Source organism: Vulpes vulpes, chromosome 1 (assembly GCF_048418805.1).
Source record: "Vulpes vulpes isolate BD-2025 chromosome 1, VulVul3, whole genome shotgun sequence".
Lineage (NCBI taxonomy): Eukaryota > Metazoa > Chordata > Mammalia > Carnivora > Canidae > Vulpes > Vulpes vulpes.
In genome coordinates, this window is record NC_132780.1 from 123381925 (window position 1) to 123400814 (window position 18890).

General features: G+C 45.5%; 1 protein-coding gene across 4 annotated transcripts in view; it reads right to left on the reverse strand.

Annotated features, from left to right (window-relative positions):
* Positions 1 to 16749: 16749 nt before the first annotated feature.
* SEMA5B (semaphorin 5B) overlaps positions 16750 to 18890 on the reverse strand; it is a 117665-nt gene continuing 115524 nt past the window's right edge. For all 4 annotated transcript variants that reach the window (XM_072725119.1, XM_072725109.1, XM_072725102.1 and 1 more), the window contains exons 20-22: positions 18573 to 18617; positions 18067 to 18272; positions 16750 to 17849 (exon numbers count right to left, since the gene is read on the reverse strand). In XM_072725119.1, the coding sequence (XP_072581220.1) occupies positions 17691 to 17849; positions 18067 to 18272; positions 18573 to 18617 (410 nt within the window). In that variant the 3' untranslated portion in view covers positions 16750 to 17690. The remainder of the gene's footprint in view (positions 17850 to 18066; positions 18273 to 18572; positions 18618 to 18890) is intronic.

Genomic DNA, 18890 nt, shown 5'->3' on the forward strand with positions numbered 1-18890 from the left:
ATGGAACTCAGGAACAGCCAGATGCCAGAGATGCACAGGCAGGGTGTGGGGCAGGGGGCAGGGAGCTTGCAGGCGCTCTCCAGTCATGGCACCACCTCCCAGCACCACCTCGTGGTCATCAACCCGGGAGCTCAGGTCCAGATACCCTGCAAAGTAGGGTTTTTAATGGAGGCTTCGAGAATAGGCACGATTGATTAAATCATTAGCCATTAGGGATGAACTCAAACTCCAGTCCCTCTGCCCTCCCAGGAGGTTGGGGGAAGGCCAGAGTGCCAACCCTCAAGTCACGTGGTTGGTTCCCCATCATGGGTAACCATCCCCCATCTAGAGGGGATCCCTGACAGCCCAAAGACACATTGCATCGGAGACCCGAAGGGCTTGAGGAGCTGTGTGCCTGGAAGTGGGGGGCAGAGACCAAAGATTTAGTCCTTATTGTGCCACAATCCCTATCAGGGTCCACCAGCAAATGAGTTTCAGGGGTTCTCGTCAGCTGGGAACGGTGACAAGGAGGGGTGACAGGAGGACAAGTCACACGGGCCTCTCCTTCCTCTCCCTGATGTCTTCACTTAGAAAGCACACGCCCTGGCACGAAGGGGCCCTGAGTCAGCCCTTTAGTCCTTCTGTAAGATATTAAAATATTGAACCTGATGATCTTTAAAATTCTGTTCCCTCCGGATTCCAGCAAGTAAGAGGCCCAAAGGAGGCCATGCAGGAAGGGATGGAGAGAAGGAGGGAGAATTGCCAAGCCTATAAACGAGGAGGGGCAGGCCCTCCGTGGGAGGCGAGGCTGTCACTAGCCCCGTCTTGCAAGCGCTGTTTCGTGCACAGTGTCCTGGGCCGGTGTCATTAGTGCGCCCAAAGGAAGCTAGGACATATTTTGGAATTCTGTCAGTGAAGCAATTTTTGTAAAACTCAAGACCCCATTTTCCATATTTACCTTGACATGCCAGTGACTCGGATTGCGGAAAGGATCCTTCACCCTCCCGGGCTCCGCTCAGTAACAGTGGTAATAATTCGGGGCGCCCGAATTAGGAGCCTAGTACTGTTCTAAGCACTTTCCCTGCTCCAGCCTTAAAACAGCAACACCACCCCCCCCACCCCCCCCACCCCGCCAGGAGGTTCTATTATTAGCTCCATTTTGCTTTAGAAGAACAAATTGCCCAAGGTCAGATAGCTGGTGAGCAGTGGGGTGGGTTTGAGCTCGGGCTGTGTGGCTGCAGAGGAAGTGGGTCCCCGGCAGACACCCCCCATTCCCCCCTCCTCTCTCTCTCTCTCTCTCTCACACACACACACACACACACACACACACACACACACACATACACCACGAAGGGGGTTTTTCAAGAGCAGTGTCTTTGTATCGCCAGACTTTGTTCAAGGCCCTATTCTACACCAATTCACTCTTCACGAAGTCCCATAAGGCAGATGTCACTACTCCCACCTGACACGGCACACAGCTGGGCAGTGGTGGCGGGTCTAGAATTCAAAAGCCTAGGGTCATCCCTCCGTTTCAGGGGCCTTCAGATCAGGGCCCACGAGTGCAAGAGGTTCCCAGCAGGATGGATGTCAGGAGAACCGAATATACGGCCTTTCCTAACACCGCCTGAGATCTGAGACCCTCCCGCTGACTTGAGGTCAGGCCTGGTGCTGCTCTCACTTTCCAAAAGAAAGGCAGGTCCCTCACACTTGCACTGTTACCGTGGAGGTCCTGGGTGGAAAACCTCTCACTGCCCCCCCCCCCCACCCAGAGAAGTGGGAGGGGAACAGGAGAACAGTGAAAAATACCCGGGGCCACAATACCGCTCCTAACCAGCTGTCAGGAACCCGGGACCCCAGGGTGGGGCTTCCCATCTGTCCCTGTCTTACACATAGTTCCGTCACAGACAATGGGGCTTCACAAGTGAGGAGCTTTGACTCATGTTGAGATGCTCAGAATGTGGACGTCGTATAGAGTGGGGGAGCAGGAGGGATGAAAATTGTTATAACCTTGGCCACGGGGCACCTGGGGGGCTCAGTTGGTTATAGCCCAGGTCATGATCTCTGGGTGGTGAGATCCAGCCCCCTGCTGTCGGGCTGCACACTCGGTGCGGAGTCTGCTTGTGGTTCTCTCCTTCCTCCTCTGCTTGTGCAAGCTCCCTCTCTCTCTCTCTCTCTCTCTTTCTCTCTCTCAAATAAATAAATAAATCTTTAAATAAGACTACCCAAGATCGGAATAAAGCATGCTGCTCCTGAAGCCCAGGCTCTCTGCCCGTTTCCCATCCTCAGTCTGGAGGAACAGCTCTGAGAGGGCTCTCCTTCCCCTGGGCCTCACCTCCCCCTCCCCACCCCGGGACATAGGAAGAGGGGAAGAGGACTGAGGAAGTTCCTTGTGCACTTCAGACAGGTGAATACTATACCTTCAAGCAAGAGACACATGGTAAGAGCCAGTTAGTATTTCATATTTTCTTGAACATTCATTCATACTTTTAAATGGCTTTATCAAGATCTCATTGCCATGCAGTTAGCCTCACATATTTGAGTGTACACTGTAAGTTTTGATACGTGTACACAGCCATGACACCATCACCACCGTCAAGACATATCTCCCACCCTCTTTAATATCCCTCCCTCCACCCCAACTGTTGACATACTCTGTCCCTAGGCAGCCATTGTTCTGCTTTCGGCTATTATAGTTTCTATATTCTAGAACTATTTTCTAGAGCAATGTAATATGCACTCTTTTTTTGCCTGGCTTCTTTTACTCAGGGTAATTATTTTGATGTTCCTTGATGCTGCTGCAAATATTAGTTCATTCCTTTTTTTTTTTTTTTTTTAGATTTTATTTATTCATGAGAGACACAGAGAGAGAGGCAGAGACACAGGCAGAGGGAGGAGCAGGCTCCATGTGGGGAGCCCGATGTGGGACTCGATCTCACGACCCGGGGATCACGCCCTGGGCCAAAGGCAGATGCTCAGCTGCTGAGCCACCCAGGTGTCCCTCATGCCTTTTTATTGCTGTTTACATCCATTGTATGGATATACCGCAATGTGTTTCGCCATGTGCCTGATGATGGATAATTGGGTTGTGTCCTTACAAATAAAACTGCTATGAACATTTGTGTATGAGTCTTTGTGTGGACACATATATTCCTTTGCCTTGGGTCAATAGCTAGGCATGGAATGACCAGGTCGTATAGTAAATGCATGCTTAACTATCTAAGAAGCTGCCAAACTGTTTACCAAAGCGGTTGTTCTATTTTACATTCTCACTCGCAGTGTAGGACAGTTCTAGGTGTTCCACTACACTTGCTGTGATCAGCCTGTTTAGTTTTAGTCATTTCAATAATGTGCTGCGGTATCTTTTTTTTTTTTTTTTAAGATTTTATTTACTTGTTTATGAGACACAGAGACAGAGAGAGGCAGAGACATAGGCAGAGGGAGACTCCACCCCGGGACCCGGGGATCATGACCTGAGCCAACGGCAGACACTCAACCACTGAGCCAACCCAGGCACCCCTGTGCTGTCATATCTTATCATGGCTTTTTTTTTTTTTTTGCATTTTCCTAACAACTAATGATGATCAACTTGCCACATGTTCATTTCCCATCCATAAATCTCTGGTGAAGGGTCTCTTCAAACTTTTTACCCATTTGTTATTGGGTTGTTTTCTTGTTACTGAACTTCAGTTTGTTATTATTGTTGTTTTTTAAGATTTTATTTATTTATTTGAGAGAGAGAGCATGAGCAGGGGAGGGGCAGACTCAGACTCCCCACTGAGCGGGGAGCCAATGTAGGCCTCCATCTCAGGATCCTGAGATCAAGACCTGTGCAGAAGGCAGACACTTAGCCAACTGAGCCACCCAGGTGTCTCCAGTTCTTTACATATCCTAGATTTGCCAGTAGTTTCTCCTAACCTGTGGTTTATCTTTTAATTGTTTTAACAAAATTCTTAATCTGAAGAAGTCCAATTTATTAATATTTTCTTTTATAGATTGTGGTTTGGATGTCCTATAAGATCCCTACCTACCCCTAGCTCATAAAGATTTTCTCCTATTTTTTCTTCTAAAAGTTTTATCATTTTTATTAAATTTCATCCAAAGATTCCCAAATACGATAAGTCAATATTCATCTTTTACTTAGATACAAGTCTCCTTTTCTTCATTGCCAACTCTCTATCATTTTTAATTCCTACTGTAGATTTCAGTGTGCCCACTCCGGTGGGAGTGCTTTGTGGATTCTTTTGGAAATAAGGCACTTGGCAACGAGCATAAAAACATGTTTTGCAAGTCCTAAGACTCTCATTCGTCTCTCTCTCTGCTGTTAATCTTTCTCATTCTAGTGATAAGTAACATCTATTCGACAGCACTGCTCTCTAAAATTTTACTTGACATTTAATAACTGTCAAAATTCAAGGAACTCTATACTGTTTGATGTTAGTAATAATCATAGTATCTCAATCCCAAATCATGTTTAACTTAGATCTCATCCTCATAGGAAATTTTAAAAATTAATATTATAATTCACATATATATTTTAGTTGCAGAAAGTAGGATAGTGTGAACAATAAAAGACTTTTGAGCTTAAAAATACATTACATTAGGGCACCATTCTAAGCGGGAAGTGGAATGATATACACCTTTAAAGGGTAAAAAGAACAGTGTAGATTTTCCAATTGTTCAAGTAGAACCTTTCCTGTATTTTTAAAAATGCCGTGCCTTTTAGGTTCTATTAGTTACATTTAAAAGAACAGTTTTATTTTTAAATGTCAGTATTTACAATATGCTGGCAATTACATGCTCTGGAGATCTTTAAACTTGGAGGAAAAGTCCTAGATGTCAACGTAAAAAATGTGAGTGTGTAACTAAACTCTTCAAAATTCTTTCAGAAACTATGTGGTTAAAAAAAAAAGAATAATTATTAGCCATTGCTCTGCCTCACAGCACCTCACATAAAAGAACCGGCAGGTGTATGCCTGGTGCTGGCTGACTGCTGGGCACGCTCCTCAGAGGAGGGAGATAAGATGCTCAGGGAACTGGATTTACCTCAACATATGACCAGGCAGGTAACTGTGAATGTGTCAAATTCCTCTTTTCTCTGAAAGGGAAATTAAAGGTAAAGATCAGGGGTGCCTGGGTGGCTCAATCACTTAAACCTCCGCCTTCAGCTCCAGTCAGGGTCCCAGGGCCCTGGGATTGAGCCCTTTGTTGGGCTCTCTGCTCAGCAGGGAGTCTGCTGCTCCTTTCCCCTCTCCCCCTGCTTGTGCTCTCTCTCTTTTCAAATAAATAAATAAAATCTTAAAAAAATAAATAAAGGTAAAAATCAGAACCAAGCCAATCTTACACCCTGTGGATGGAGAATCTCCTTGGTGGGGATTTGGGTGGAGGGAGGAGAGGGGCCAGGAGAGTGAGTTCTGAGCCGTGGATGTCCATGAGCTGTGTGCTCCTATGGCACAAGCGCCAGTTACTTCAGGCATCTTAGCAAGATGGTCCGACTGGATATGTGGGCTGAAGCCTAGACAGGGGGCAGCCAACCCCGATTCCCCCAGCCAGCCCCGCCTCTCCATGGGAGACTCTCTCATCCCTGTGTGTCTACACCATTCTTGTATTGCTACTGGCCAACCTAATCTTCATTCTTCAGCCCAAGTCCCACACGGAGCCAATCTTTTGATTGGCTTGGGTGATTTCCCTCTGGGCTTTTGGGCAGAGGCCTTCGTGCCAGGCCACCCTGTGGCAGATAGAGCCAATCACTGGTCATCCTTAGGCAAAGATCAGTCTAATGTTGTTTGCCTAATGGGAAGAAGACTGGAGTGGGGGTTGTTTCAGAGATTTGGGAAGAATAGACTCGACAGTCCCGTGACTGTGCATCCATTTAAGTGTCATTCTCTGGGGTTGAGATGGAAGTCTAGTCTTCTCAGCCCCATGATTGCTCGTTCCAAGCCCTTCCCAACAGATTAAGTTGAAGTCATGGCCTTTATATCACTATTCAGGGAACATGGTCCTGTGTAGACATTAAAATGAAGATCAAGAAAACACAAGAACTTTAAGTCCACAAAGATGCCCTAAGCAGAAGGGAAACTGCTTCTTGCTCAGATCAAAGTACTGGAAGTAGAGGGTCAAGAAGGAACCATGGAGGAATTCCACAAACCTCAGGCCTTTTCCCAACCCCTGAAATAAGAAAAAGGGGGAAAGAAGGGGAGGTAACAGTATCCCAGGGAGCTTTGATGTAGAGGGCTTATCCAGTTTTAGAGAACAGGAAGCCTAGAACATCTGGCAGACAAGCTTTGATGGCTCCAGGAAAACAGGTGTGATGGGGCCTTCAAGGGAGATTTGACCAGGTGCCCTGGGGAACCAGGACCATGTGGGCAAGCAGGGAGCTCCTCGGAGATGAAGGCCACTGAAATCACCCAGACTGACTGTCTTTCCCCCAGCATGAGCCCTACCATTAAAACTGGAGAATTAGAGAGAGATTAAACTAGAAGTTGTGGTGCAGTGTTATAGTAAGTTAGACACTGTATCAAATGTGGGTATTCTTTGAGTTTTTAGGAATTCACTCTGCCTTTATGGCCGTACCCAAGGGTTGTCTTTGCCGCACTGTTTATAACAAAAGACTGAAACACATCCTCAAAGTCCATCATTGAGGTTTGGTTAAATAAATGGGGTGCAATTGTTGGGAAACAAGGTAGCCCTGGAGCACTCTGGAGGGAGAGTGGTAGATGGAGAAGCTGAAGCCGACGCTGATGCTGAGCAGGCTTGCATGTTGCCTGCAATGTAGACTGGAGCAAACGCCACCGTCAACGTGGGGTTCAAGTTGAGGCCAAAGCCAGTTATGAACATCTCAGAAGAAAACTTTGGGGATACAAGAATTAATCTGAAATTTCACCCCCAAGAATGAAACGATTCTTATGATTTTGCTATTAAAATTGGAATGGTCCCATTTTAAGCGTGCTGTTAACCTGCAGGAGCAGTGGTTGCTCAGCATGGTCAGCTGCTGTTTTGTGATACAAAGTAGATGCTCACATCACAGGAGAACAGTAGAGAAGCCAGATATTTTTTTGGATATTACATTTTCCTGTTTTTTTTTTCTCTTCTCTATTCCCTTTATGTTCTTTTTTTTCTGTCTAGATTAAAGGTGATTCATCATAGATATTGTACAGGATTTGGTAATTTTTTCTGGTTATGGGATGTTGAAGTAGAAAAGCTGACATTCTTTTTTTTTTTAATCCATTTTCTTAAGATGTAAACTCTCAAACAGAATTTATTCTTGAAAGACTCATAACCTAAATGGAATTAAATACCCCAAATTAAACATACTGCTTCAAGGTTATTTTGTTTAACATAATGAATGCTAAAGAGAGATGCCAACCCAGTTGACAAATATTAGAATTATTATTTAATCAAATCTCTATTATTCTTCCCTGTGATATTTTAAATTGCTTCACATCTGTTGGCTCACAAAGCTCATAAAGTTCTTCCTAAAGTTCTCGCACTCACATTCTCTTGCGGTGTTCTTTTTCTAAAAAAAAGATTTTATTTATTTAAGAGAGAGAGAGAGCACACAAGCAGGGAGAGGGACAGAGGAAGGGGGAGAAGCAGGCTTCCCACTGAGCAGAGAGCCTTGAACCTAGGACCCTGAGATCATGATGTGAGCTGAAGGCAAGATGCTTAACCGACTGAGCCACCCAGGCGCCCCCCTACAGTGTTCTTTTTAAGTCTCAGTTTTTTCCTTTTTCTTTGCTATTTTGAGGTGCTTAAGTGTGTTTGAACATAAAATTAGCGACTTTCACAATCATTAATTATTGTGGCATTTTACTTTTACAATACTACACATATGCATGTAGTTCCACTGATGGAATTTGAACATATGGAGCATCGATTTTCACTTCAAGATTTACCTGGACATTTATAATGAGTATCACGTCTGCACAGTAAATCTCAGAGGCATGCCATGTGTCCACCATGGGAGTCGACGTGCTGATTTGAGCCAGTGGTAACCTGTGCAACCCTGACTGTAGACCACGACAGACTCAGGGGAACCATAAATGATGGCTAAGGACACGTGCAGCTGGTTAGACTTCCAAAAGCGGCGCCTGAAGGCCAATTTTTGGCTGAATATCAAGATTAAAGCCAGACTTCGGTACATTTTATGTGTAGACACATAACTGTACATATTTGCCTGTGTTTTGTTGCCTCTATCCACTCAGGAAGCGGAACTCGGGGCCCAGGAATCAAGAATAGTGGGGGGCCACTTTTCCCTGAATATCTTTTTGTACTGTTTTTTGTTGTTGTTGTTTCATTTTGTTTTTAAAGATTTTATTTATTTATTCATGAGAGACACAGAGAGAGAGGCAGACATAGGCAGAGGGAGAAGCAGGCTCACCGCAGGACTTGATCCCAGGACCCCAGGATCATGACCTGAGCCAAAGGCAGGCAGACGCTCAACTGCTGAGCCACCAAGGTGTCCCCTGTGTTTTTTGTTTTCTTTTTTTCTTCCCCATGCATGTATTCCTTTTAAATGCCTGCTATACACCTTGAAGGAATTAATTAAAAATATATGTTGAAGGGAAACTGTAAGCTTACCTTCAAGCAAAGAAACCCTGTGGGTCAAGGCTACAGATGGTCAGGCAGGAATTTGGTGCTATCTTGGTTATCTCTGGTTACATCTGAAAGAGCTTTGTGATACCAGCTATTTGGGACCCACTCTGCTGGGCAATCAGGGATTTACTGGGGGTGGGGAGTGGGAAGCAGAGCCTTGTGTTTGTGAGTGCTCAGTGTCCCAAATATGTGTGTGGGTGCTATGTCCCATCAGCCCCTGGACACTGGGCATAGTCCTCAGGAAAACTGTTTCTTTTATTAATTTTTTAAAAGATTTTACTTACTTATTTTAGAAAGAGAGAGAGTGAGCAAACATGAGTAGGGGGAGAGGGAGACGGAGTAGCAGACTTGCTGCTGAGCAGAAAGCCCGATGTGGGGCTCAATCCCAGCACCCTGGGATCAGGACCTGAGCAGAAGGCAGATGCTTAACCAATGAGCCACCCAGACACCCTAAACTGTCTCTTTTAGAGTGTTTGGAAGGACCTTGTGAGTAGGGATGAATTTTGCAGTAACTTCAGAGAGAGGATTCCAGACCCTGAGGCCTGAACTCCTCCTGCAGTCATCAACATGGGCAACACAGCCACGGAATCAGAGCCCAACTCCGTGAGCACCAATCCCCTGTTGGCAGCTCGGATGAGGAGAGGAGCTTTGCCTGAGTTCGTGTCCGACTGGCCTGCAAGAGTTCTCCAGTGAGTCATCTGGGGTGACCTAGTAACTGGAGGCACAGAATGACCTGAGCAGAGGGCCGGGCTGGGATTGAAGCAGCTGGGCCTCCATGTGGAAGACTGTCTTCTGGAACGGAATCAAGCCTTAGGAACACCCGGGCTCCAGACCAAGACAAGCATCCATCACTTGGTATTAAGAGCTGAGTGTCTCTTATCTAACAGAAGCTCCCCTTTTAGAATGTTGCCATTCCGGGGAGCCTGGGGGGCTCAGTCGGCCAAGGGTCTGACTCCTGGTTTTGGCTCAGGTCATCATCTTGGGGTCATGAGACTGAGCTCTGCGGCCAGCCTCTGAGTCGGCTTGAGATTTTCTCCCTCTCCCTCCCCATTTGCCCCTCCTGCTATGTGTATGCACGATATAAATAAATAAATAAATAAATAAATAAATAAATAAAATCTTTAGAATGTTGCCAATCCAGAAACAACATTCATCTAGTTGGTTCTCCAAGAAAGGCATTTTCCCCAGTTCCTGTGTGAGGACAGTGAGTTCAGGGAGTCTGTTTCTCCAGCAGCAGACCCAGCCCTGATAGCACCGGAGACTCTGAGACAAGGTATAGGGGGCAGAAAGAGGCCCAGCACAGGGAACCCCAGAGCACTTGGCTAGAAAAGAAAAGATGAAAAAAATACCATGTATAAGATGTTTTCAAAAGCTCTGGGAATCCTAGAATTTAACAGGGATTCTGGGCCCAACCCCTGCCATTTCATAAGCCAGGAAACTAGCCCAAAATGAGGAAGAGATTTGCCGAGGTCACACAGCTGGTGAGTGATAAAGCTAGAGACCCTGAGCTCTTAACTGTCTGCCAAACATGGTCCTCCCACATGACGAAGACTCAGAATGGGTGCTATGAGAACAGGGGCCTGTCCGTTGCCAGCTGCCCGAACGAGTTTGGGTCAATATCCTGTCCCCAGATGACACGTACCAAGACTAAATTTTCATTTTAAATACAGAGGCTTGAACTGTGCAATGTGACTTTGGAATCAGGATTGGAAACTGTCACGTGCTCAGAGAAGACCTGACTGTTGGCCAGGTGAACTGCCTCTTGTCAACAGCACCTCCCCGACCACTTGGGGAGATCGTCGCCTTGCATCAGCAATGGGCTCCTTGCCTTGGATGCTTGAGGGTTATGACTGACCTGCTCAGAGACACAGCTATGATGGAGGGGGCCCTACACTCTGGGCATAACCATCCCGCACTGTGGCCCATCTCTGCTGCCCAAGAGAGGAACCCTAGGTTTTGTTTTTCATCGAAACCTCACTCGCCCTGACAAGTAGAAGAGGCCTGGCTGTGTTTCCTTCTCCCTGAGAAATGAACCTCTCACCTCATACTCTGTCGTTTTTCTTACTCTTAGGCATTCCTCTTCCTCTGGGGAGGGTAGGATGTGAGCTCCCCTAAGTCAAATCCCAAAGAGATAGTTCCCCAGCCTGGAACTATCTTTACTTTTTTAGGGTAACAACTTTTTAGGGTCTTTATTTGTTTAGGGTCACTACCAGCATGCAAGGTGTGCAGAGAAAAATGTGTCCCCCCATCCTTGAGATTTACGGTCGTGACAGTGAGAAGACTCATTACTTCAGGGTCATTCATGCGAAATAAGGGCAATTTTCATTTTTAATGGTTCTATGTAAAAAAAAAATTCCAAACATCTGTGTGTCAAAGCAGGCATACGATCAATTAGAGAAATATTTCAATCTCTTTGACCAAGGATTAATATATTTATATACACAATAACTCCTTTGTATCTTTTATACACAAAGCAGTAAGGAAAAGATCACCACCTAAGAGTAAAACCCAGGCACCTCCCTTAAAAAAAGTAGAAATGCAAATGACCAGTATGTGTATGGGGGAAATGGTCACTCACTAAATATGTTTAAATGAACGTTTAAACAACTGCATTTTTTAAAAAAAATTTTGATAACAAGCACATGGAATCTCTGGATTGAAATTCTGGGTGTGTTGATGACTAGCAATATGATTTTGAGCAAGTTACTTAAACTTATTAAATTTGTTTCCTCATCTGAAAGTTGGCCTGTTAATAGTCTCTTTGAGGATCGCTGTGAGAACCGAAGAAGGTATTGGTGCACAGCTTCTGTCCCGTGTTTGGAGGGGATAGCACTTACCACTGATGGCTCTTAGGGTTAGTAATAAGAAAATGAGAATACACTGCTGCTGAGAGCGCATTCTCATCGGCAAGAATCCTGGCCAAATTCCCTCTCTTGGGAATTTATCCTAAGGATATATAGTCATAGATATGGATAAGAAGTTCCATTAAAAAATAAAACAAAAGGGACGCCGAGGTGGCTCAATGGTTGAGCGCCTCCCTTCAGCCCAGGGCGTGATCCTGGAGCCCCGGGATCGAGTCCCACATCGGGCTCCCTGCATGGAGCCTGCTTCTCCTTCTGCCTGTGTCTCTGCCTCTCCCTCTATGTCTCTCATGAATAAATAAAATCTAAATAAATAAATAAATAAATAAGGAATTAATTAATTAAAAAAGAAGTTCCATAAAAGTATTTTTGGCTAAAGAAAATTTTGAAACAAATTAAGTTGTGATAAATGTATGCAATAGAGTGATACCCTTATATAATAGAGTAGAATGAACGTATGTAATAGAATGGATACATCTAGGTAACAGAAATAGAATTTATATAATAGAATTTTTGAGGCCAGTATTTTTTCAAATATTATGCAAACTTTTGAAAGTAAACCTTCCTCAGTGTGTAAACAAAATCTATAAAAATGAACGTTCTCTTTTAAGGCGTAAGGGTGCAGATACATTGCTACCTGTGGAGCTCTGGAAACAAGGCCCTCTCTCCCACTCTCTGACCCATTCCTAGGGCAGCCACTGAAAGGGGTCTTGAGGCTTACAGAATTTTTAACAATATGGGGAAATAGTGATATAATGCTACAAGTCAAAATCAGAATAAAAACTGTGTATGTAGTATGTCTTAATTTTATAAAGCACCTGAAACTCACATCTATAAAAAAATACTTGGAAAAGAACATAAAAGAATGATGGTTATTTTTTGGCTGGACTTTGGGGCATTTGTATTTTCTTTTTATAAGTTTTTTCCCCAAATTTATTTTTTTTTAATTAAAAAAAAAAGATTTGAGTTGAGGAAGGATAGAGGAAAATGGAGAGAATATCAAGCAGACTCACTGCTGAGATTGGAGCCTGAACTTGGGGCTCTGTCTCCTGTCCCTGAGATCATGACCTGAGCCAAAATCAAGAGTCTGACACTCAATTGACTGAGCCACCCAGGCACCCCTCCCCAAATTTCTTAAACGAATGTGTACCATAATTATAATCTGGAAAATTTTTTTTTAAATGTTTTATTCCTTTCTTTCTCAATATTTACCCAACATTCAGTTGGCAACAAAAGTTAAGGCTTGTTCCTTTGGTGATGTCGCCTCATGATAAGAAAAAAAGTGTAATATATCTGTATTACAAGTTATGCTTAAGTACATATGCAATGCTTTAATTATTATGATTATCTAAATATCATGGTTGTACCAAGTGATAATGATTACATTTCCTTTTCTGTATGCTCTTTTTTAGTCCTAGTGTTAACAATTATCTGATATTTGGAGGGAGGGCAAAGAAGAAGGCATCTTCTTGGAACGGGGCATCTTCTTTCACAAAGATGGGACAGAAGAAAGGGAATTTGGAGTGTTTGTGAAAGTTCTAGCCCTCTCTTGACCTGGATGGTCATTATAAAGCTTTTAGCCCTATGTGCACTAAGCTATGCCTTTGTTCTGTGTTTTTTTCTGTGCCTCTGTTTTATTTTCATAAAAAATACTTTTTAAATAAATCAAATAAAAACTACCATCTTTTTTTAGTTTTCTTTGAACCCAAACTTAAGTCTTTCCATACAGTTTTATAAAATAAGATTTAAAAATATTTATTTATTTTTAGAGTGGGGAGAGGTGAGGGGCAGAAGGAGAGGCAAAGAGAGAATCCCAAGCAGACTCCACTGAGCTCGGAACCCAACAGGGGGCTCAATCCTACAACCCTGAGATCATGACCTGAGCTAAAATCAAGAAAGAGTTGGATGCTTAACGGACTGAGACACCGGGCACCCCTAAAATAAGTTTTATAAAATAAATCTTCATATAATTTTCCATACAAACCTGCCAGATAATGTGCCTGTTCATTTTTCCTGGCTCTCTCCATGTGCAGGCTCTCCTCCTACTCTAACCTGGATTGTTGCTCTCTCAGCCTGTTGCATGACTGCCAGCCTGGTATCTGTTCTCACCCCTTTCCTGTGTTAGATCCCCTTTCCCTTGGATCTACATTTTGTTTACTCTTGTTTTACTGAAATGAGAACACATGTGAGATCTATTTTTTTGAGATTCTGCATATCTGAAAATGTCTTTAATCTACTCTCCTATGACTCATAGGTTGGCTGGGTATAAAATTCACAACCAAATATTATTTTTACTTCAGAATCTTGAGGATAATTTCTACTGTATTCTAACTTTAAATTTTGTTAGTAAGAGGTTTATGCCATTCATATTCCTAATCTTTTTTTGTCTGTTGGAATCTTCTCTTCAAGGCTGTTGTTTTGAAATGTCATGTTTATGTGCCTCTTGCTGCTAGGTACTGATCTGAAGACCTTGTCTTTTGGTTCTGGCAAATTTTCCCAGAGTCTTTCTTTGATAATTTCCTCTTATGAGTTTTTTAATGGGCTGTTAGACCTCCTGGATTGATCCTCTAATTTTCTTTTAAAGATTTTATTTTTTAAGTAATCTTTACACCCAACATGGGGTTCAAACTTACAACCCCTTGATCAAGAGTCCCATGCTCCACCAACTGAGCCAGCCAGACACCCAGATCCTTTAATTTTCTTATCTCTTTTTCTCCTATTTTCCATTTCTTGGTCTTTTCATTCAACTTTTTGGGAAACTCCCTTTATCGTTAAACATATTTTTCTCTCATATTTTTTTAACTTCTAAGAGCTTTACTCTGTCCATTTTATTTTATCTTGTTATTTCATGAATGCAATATCTTTACTTATTCTGAAGAATTATGGGGTCTTTGAAATGTTCTCTATGTATATATCATCTCTCTTTTCATTGAATTTCTCTTTCTTTCATGTTAGTGCTTTTTTTCTCTGATGTCTGTGACTCTTATCTGCACATTCCTATTTATGAGGTGCTGAAAAGTTACAGCAGGTTCTGTGTACTTGGACATGCTTGTTAATGAGTGTACTTCACTGTAGGACTGTTGCACTGGCTTATTTTTTTCAGAATCTGCAGACTTAGTTTGTTTCTTCGAAGAATCATCTAATAATCTCCTGCCTGGAGGAGGGCTGGGGGAAGAAACTTGGCTGCCAGAATCTTGGAGTTAGCTGAACAAGGCAACTGCTGAGTCCCACTGATAATCATAGCCTGTTTCTTAAACCTCTAGTGGTCCAAAGAGACCCTCACCACACACTCACTTCGTGTCTGGTATTTCCACATCCAGTCTGGTTCAGTGTCTCAAGGGAACATGCTTATTGCCCTCTGGAGTGACAAAGGAGTGGTGACCTAGCTATGAGACAAGAGAGTGAAGATATCTTGAAGGTCTAGCTGAAGTTTACACCAAGCAACCTGTTCCTCTATCTGCTTTCTATATTCATGTATTATGATTTCGGATTATAGATATTGAAAATAGTGATAGCTTTTGTTTTTTGTCCTCTTTGCTTTTGGAGTGATGTTGAGAGAATTGTCTTCACACCATCATTTAAAATCCCTAAGTCCCTGCCTTGGTTTTTACTGTAACTGTGATTATATTTTTGGTTTTCTATATCCTCTAAATTTTCTACAATAAAAGTGCTACTTGGATCATAAAACGCAGTTATCCAAAGACAAGAAGGCCCAAGAAGGCCTAGAGCACCCAATCCGACATTCCCTTTCTCTTTTGCCGAGCCAGCTGGGTCTAAGAAGCCCCCTTGTTTTTTATACCTCGGTTTCCTGACACCATGGAGCTATCCAGGCAGCCTCAAAGCACCTGCCAGAGAAAACACAACCACCAGGGAGGACATTCTTGGATTCCTCATCTGTGGGCTAGGGCTGGCTATAGAGCAGCCTTTGTCAACCATGCAAGCTAATTTGCATACAGCATGGATCCCTTAATGCATTCTGATGGTCATGCATCCAAAGCCACAACAGTTTTTTTATAAAAAGAAAATTCAGTGTGTGTGTGTGTGTGTGTGTGTGTGTAGTGTTTTGCCACAGCACCCACAAATTTTCATCCCCACTGATGCCATTCCAGTCTATACGGGGTGAACATTAGCCAGGTATTCTCCATGACTACTTCCTACAGACCTATCCAGTCCCTCACTTGGAGAGAAGAGTGACCCTCATGAAGTAGACATCCTGGGCCCTTGAACACTCTTGAACTTCACTTCCCCAACCAGGTCCAAGAGAATCAGAGACCCCCAGATCTAATACTCCACAGGCTCCCACAAGCTCTGGACTCCATTATGTTAAGAGGAACCCAGCAAGAAATCCCAAAGCAGGGGATCCCTGGGTGGGGCAGCGGTTTGGAGCCTGTCTTTGGCCCAGGGCGCAATCCTGGAGACCTGGGATCGAGTCCCACGTCGGGCTCCCGGTGCATGGAGCCTGCTTCTCCCTCTGCCTCTGTCTCTGCCTCTTTCTCTCTCTCTCTGTGTGTGACTATCATAAATAACTAAAAATAAAAAAAAAAAAAAAAAAGAAAGAAATCCCAAAGCAGGTAGTGCTTATATGATCTCTGAGCTCTCTCCGATTGGGCTCCACCCTGGCCTGAAGACCCTTCCTTTGCCCCAGTGAGCACAAGGGATTCCAGGACTTGGGCCCAGGAATGCTCTTTTCCTCCTTACCACTAGGACCACAGGCTTTAAAGCCTGACCTACAAGAAGAATTTGCTGGGAGCCCTAGGAGAACTGGTCCAGCCAATTAAGCTGAGAAATTGCTCTCTGAATTTAACATGTCCATCAACTCCTCTCTCTCTCTCTGACTTGGGCTGAGGCTTAGAGGTTATTTACTTAATCCAGCAAAAACTATATTGGGCTTCTCCCATTTCACAAGTTTATTCATTTTCAGTCAGTTTTGGCTTTTATTAAATTTAGCCTTATAAATACCTCATAAAACCACCCTCATTAATACTCCCCTGCTGTACTCCCGCATTCCCACTCTGGAGCTGTTGCCTGGAATTGCTGTTAAGGGAACAGGCAAAAAAATCTCAGACTGTGTTGTCTTTGGTGTACCTCGAGCCCCTACTTACAAATCTGTTTGTCCCTAACCTCTTTTCCAGAAAGGATTTAGAGCAACACGTGTGTATGTGCATACTCTCACAAGTGGAAAGATCCCCTCTGGGAAAGTCAAATTCCATGTGGATCATTTCCTCTACCCCGAGAAGACCACCTATTACCCAGAGCACTGGTCTGGTTGGCTAGCCCATGCCAGGAGGAGCCCACACACACATGCACGAAGACAGAATTACATTTGGAGACTGGATATCATCTTTAATTATTAATGCCACAGCCCAACATCCTTTTTGTTGCTGTAGCATGTTGAGTGTGTGCGTGTGTATATGTGTGTGTGTGTGTGTGTGTGTGTGTGTACGTGTTCCTGAACAGATGAAGGGCCAGCAGAGACTCCCAAGCAGGTCTCGGCCAGTAGCTACCAAGCAGCAACTGTAAGACAGTCTGTCTCCATAGTGGCACGGAGGCTGGACTCCTGCCTCCCTTTCTCCTGGACACCTTTCCTGCATTCTGAGGGCAAAGCTGAGGCCTGAGCCAGCCCAGATTAAAGGGCTTCTTAGCAAAGATCGATCTTCAGTCGCCAGCCCTCACTGCCTCTGACCAGGGGGATGTCCCTGGGCAAAGTGCAGACTGCTGGGCAAAGGTGAACAGCCTGGGTCAGCCTTGGTCCCCAGGTCACACTGGGACAGCACCACAGTGGCCCAGCTCCGGGCAGAGAATCCGGAGCTTCTGGGGCCATTTGACTTGTTCCTCTCTTAGAGACAATCGGGGTGTAGCCCAGGCCCTTCCTGGGGCCAGCCAGAGAGGGACAGCCTCGGCCCATGATGGCCACACGAGCATCACTTCCAACCCACACCTAAGAGCCTGCTGTCCTGCCATCTCCACTCTCCAGTTCCTCGCGTGCCCAGTAGGTCCACAGCCGACACGGCGGGGGAGATCAGCACGGTCGTGGGTCACAAGGAGGCCATGAGAGACCTGGGCTGAGCTGGAACTGCAGCCGTGTGCCAGCCTGAAGCCAGCCCTCTCCCCCATGGTCACCGCCAGCCAGAGCTCTTTGAAGTCGGGTGGGACCCCCGCAGGCAAGGCAGCAAGAAAACCGAGCTGGCTCCACCGTCCCATTTCCACCTGTTCTGGGCCTTAAGGAGGCAAGGAGCCCAAGTCCCCGGGACAGTGTTATCAGCTGTTGGGGAAGCACCGTTGTCCAGGTGAGGCCTCGGGCCGGAAGCTGTGCTTGTTCAGTGGGCTGGGATAGTAGGTGGTTGTGTACACGTTGGTCTGCTGCAACGGGTAGAAATTGGCTCTGTCATCGGGGATCAGGTTATTCTTGTTCAGCGTCTGTGGGAGAAGGAAGGACCGGAGGGGAAGACGTAGGGAAGGATGGGGAGAGGGGGGAGCCAGGGCAAGGGGATTAGGAACCAGTCCGTGAAAAAACATTCCGGCTGCTGACAGTTCACGACACCACTGTGCCCTCCCAAGTGCCCAGCCCAGCTATGCCCTGCTCGGGGTCAGAAGCGCCGCACCCTTCACCCTGCTCCTCTGTGAAGGCTCCCACCTTGAACTCCATGGGTGTGTACTTCTCGTTCTTGGGGGTGCCCCCGCCCTTGTAGTGCAGGTGGTTGGGGGTGGCCGGATGGACGAGTGTAGATTCCTGTGACTGGCGCTGGCAGTGCTGGCAGGACAGGTACACTGCCAAGGTCAGCAGCCCAGAGCCCAGGAAGCAGGAGACACCTGTGGCTACCAGGTGGATGAGACTGAAGCCTGGGAGAGGCAGAAGCAAGTGGTAAGGAAAGGGCCACCGCGAAGAGGAGAGACTCCTGACTGCCTCCCACTGGGAAGCTCGGTGACAAAGAAAGGGCTTTGAGGCCAGAGCCAAGGACAACAGGAAGGCTGGGCAGCCTGCCACCTGGGACACCACAGGACACCTGGCTTAGGTCAGAGGAGGCCACCAGAGGGTGTGGAGGTGGGCGACTTTTCTTGCATACAGACTTGCTGACTGCCTCTTAGTTGGGGAGGAGGGATAGAAAGACAGTGCCGCGAGGTGGGGCAGGTTCCTCTTACCTCCACAGCTGGTGGCCTCCTCCATGCTAGAGGCGGGCAGGATCACTGCGGGAAGACAAGCAGAAAGGAGACAAGAGTCCCTCCGGGGCTCGGTCTATCTCCAGTAGGACCCTGGTCAGCACTGACCTGTGGGACGGGGGCTGGGGGCCTGCATGCCACTCTGTCCCCACTCAGACCCTATCTCTAAGAGGGGTCGGTGGATTCACTAGAGGAGAAGGGACCAGAGCCCAAAGCATGTGCACCTTCCCCCCGCCCCCCGGTGTTCCCATCCTAGACCCAATGAGACTCTTCTGAAGGGGAAGGAAGTTTGGGGGCACA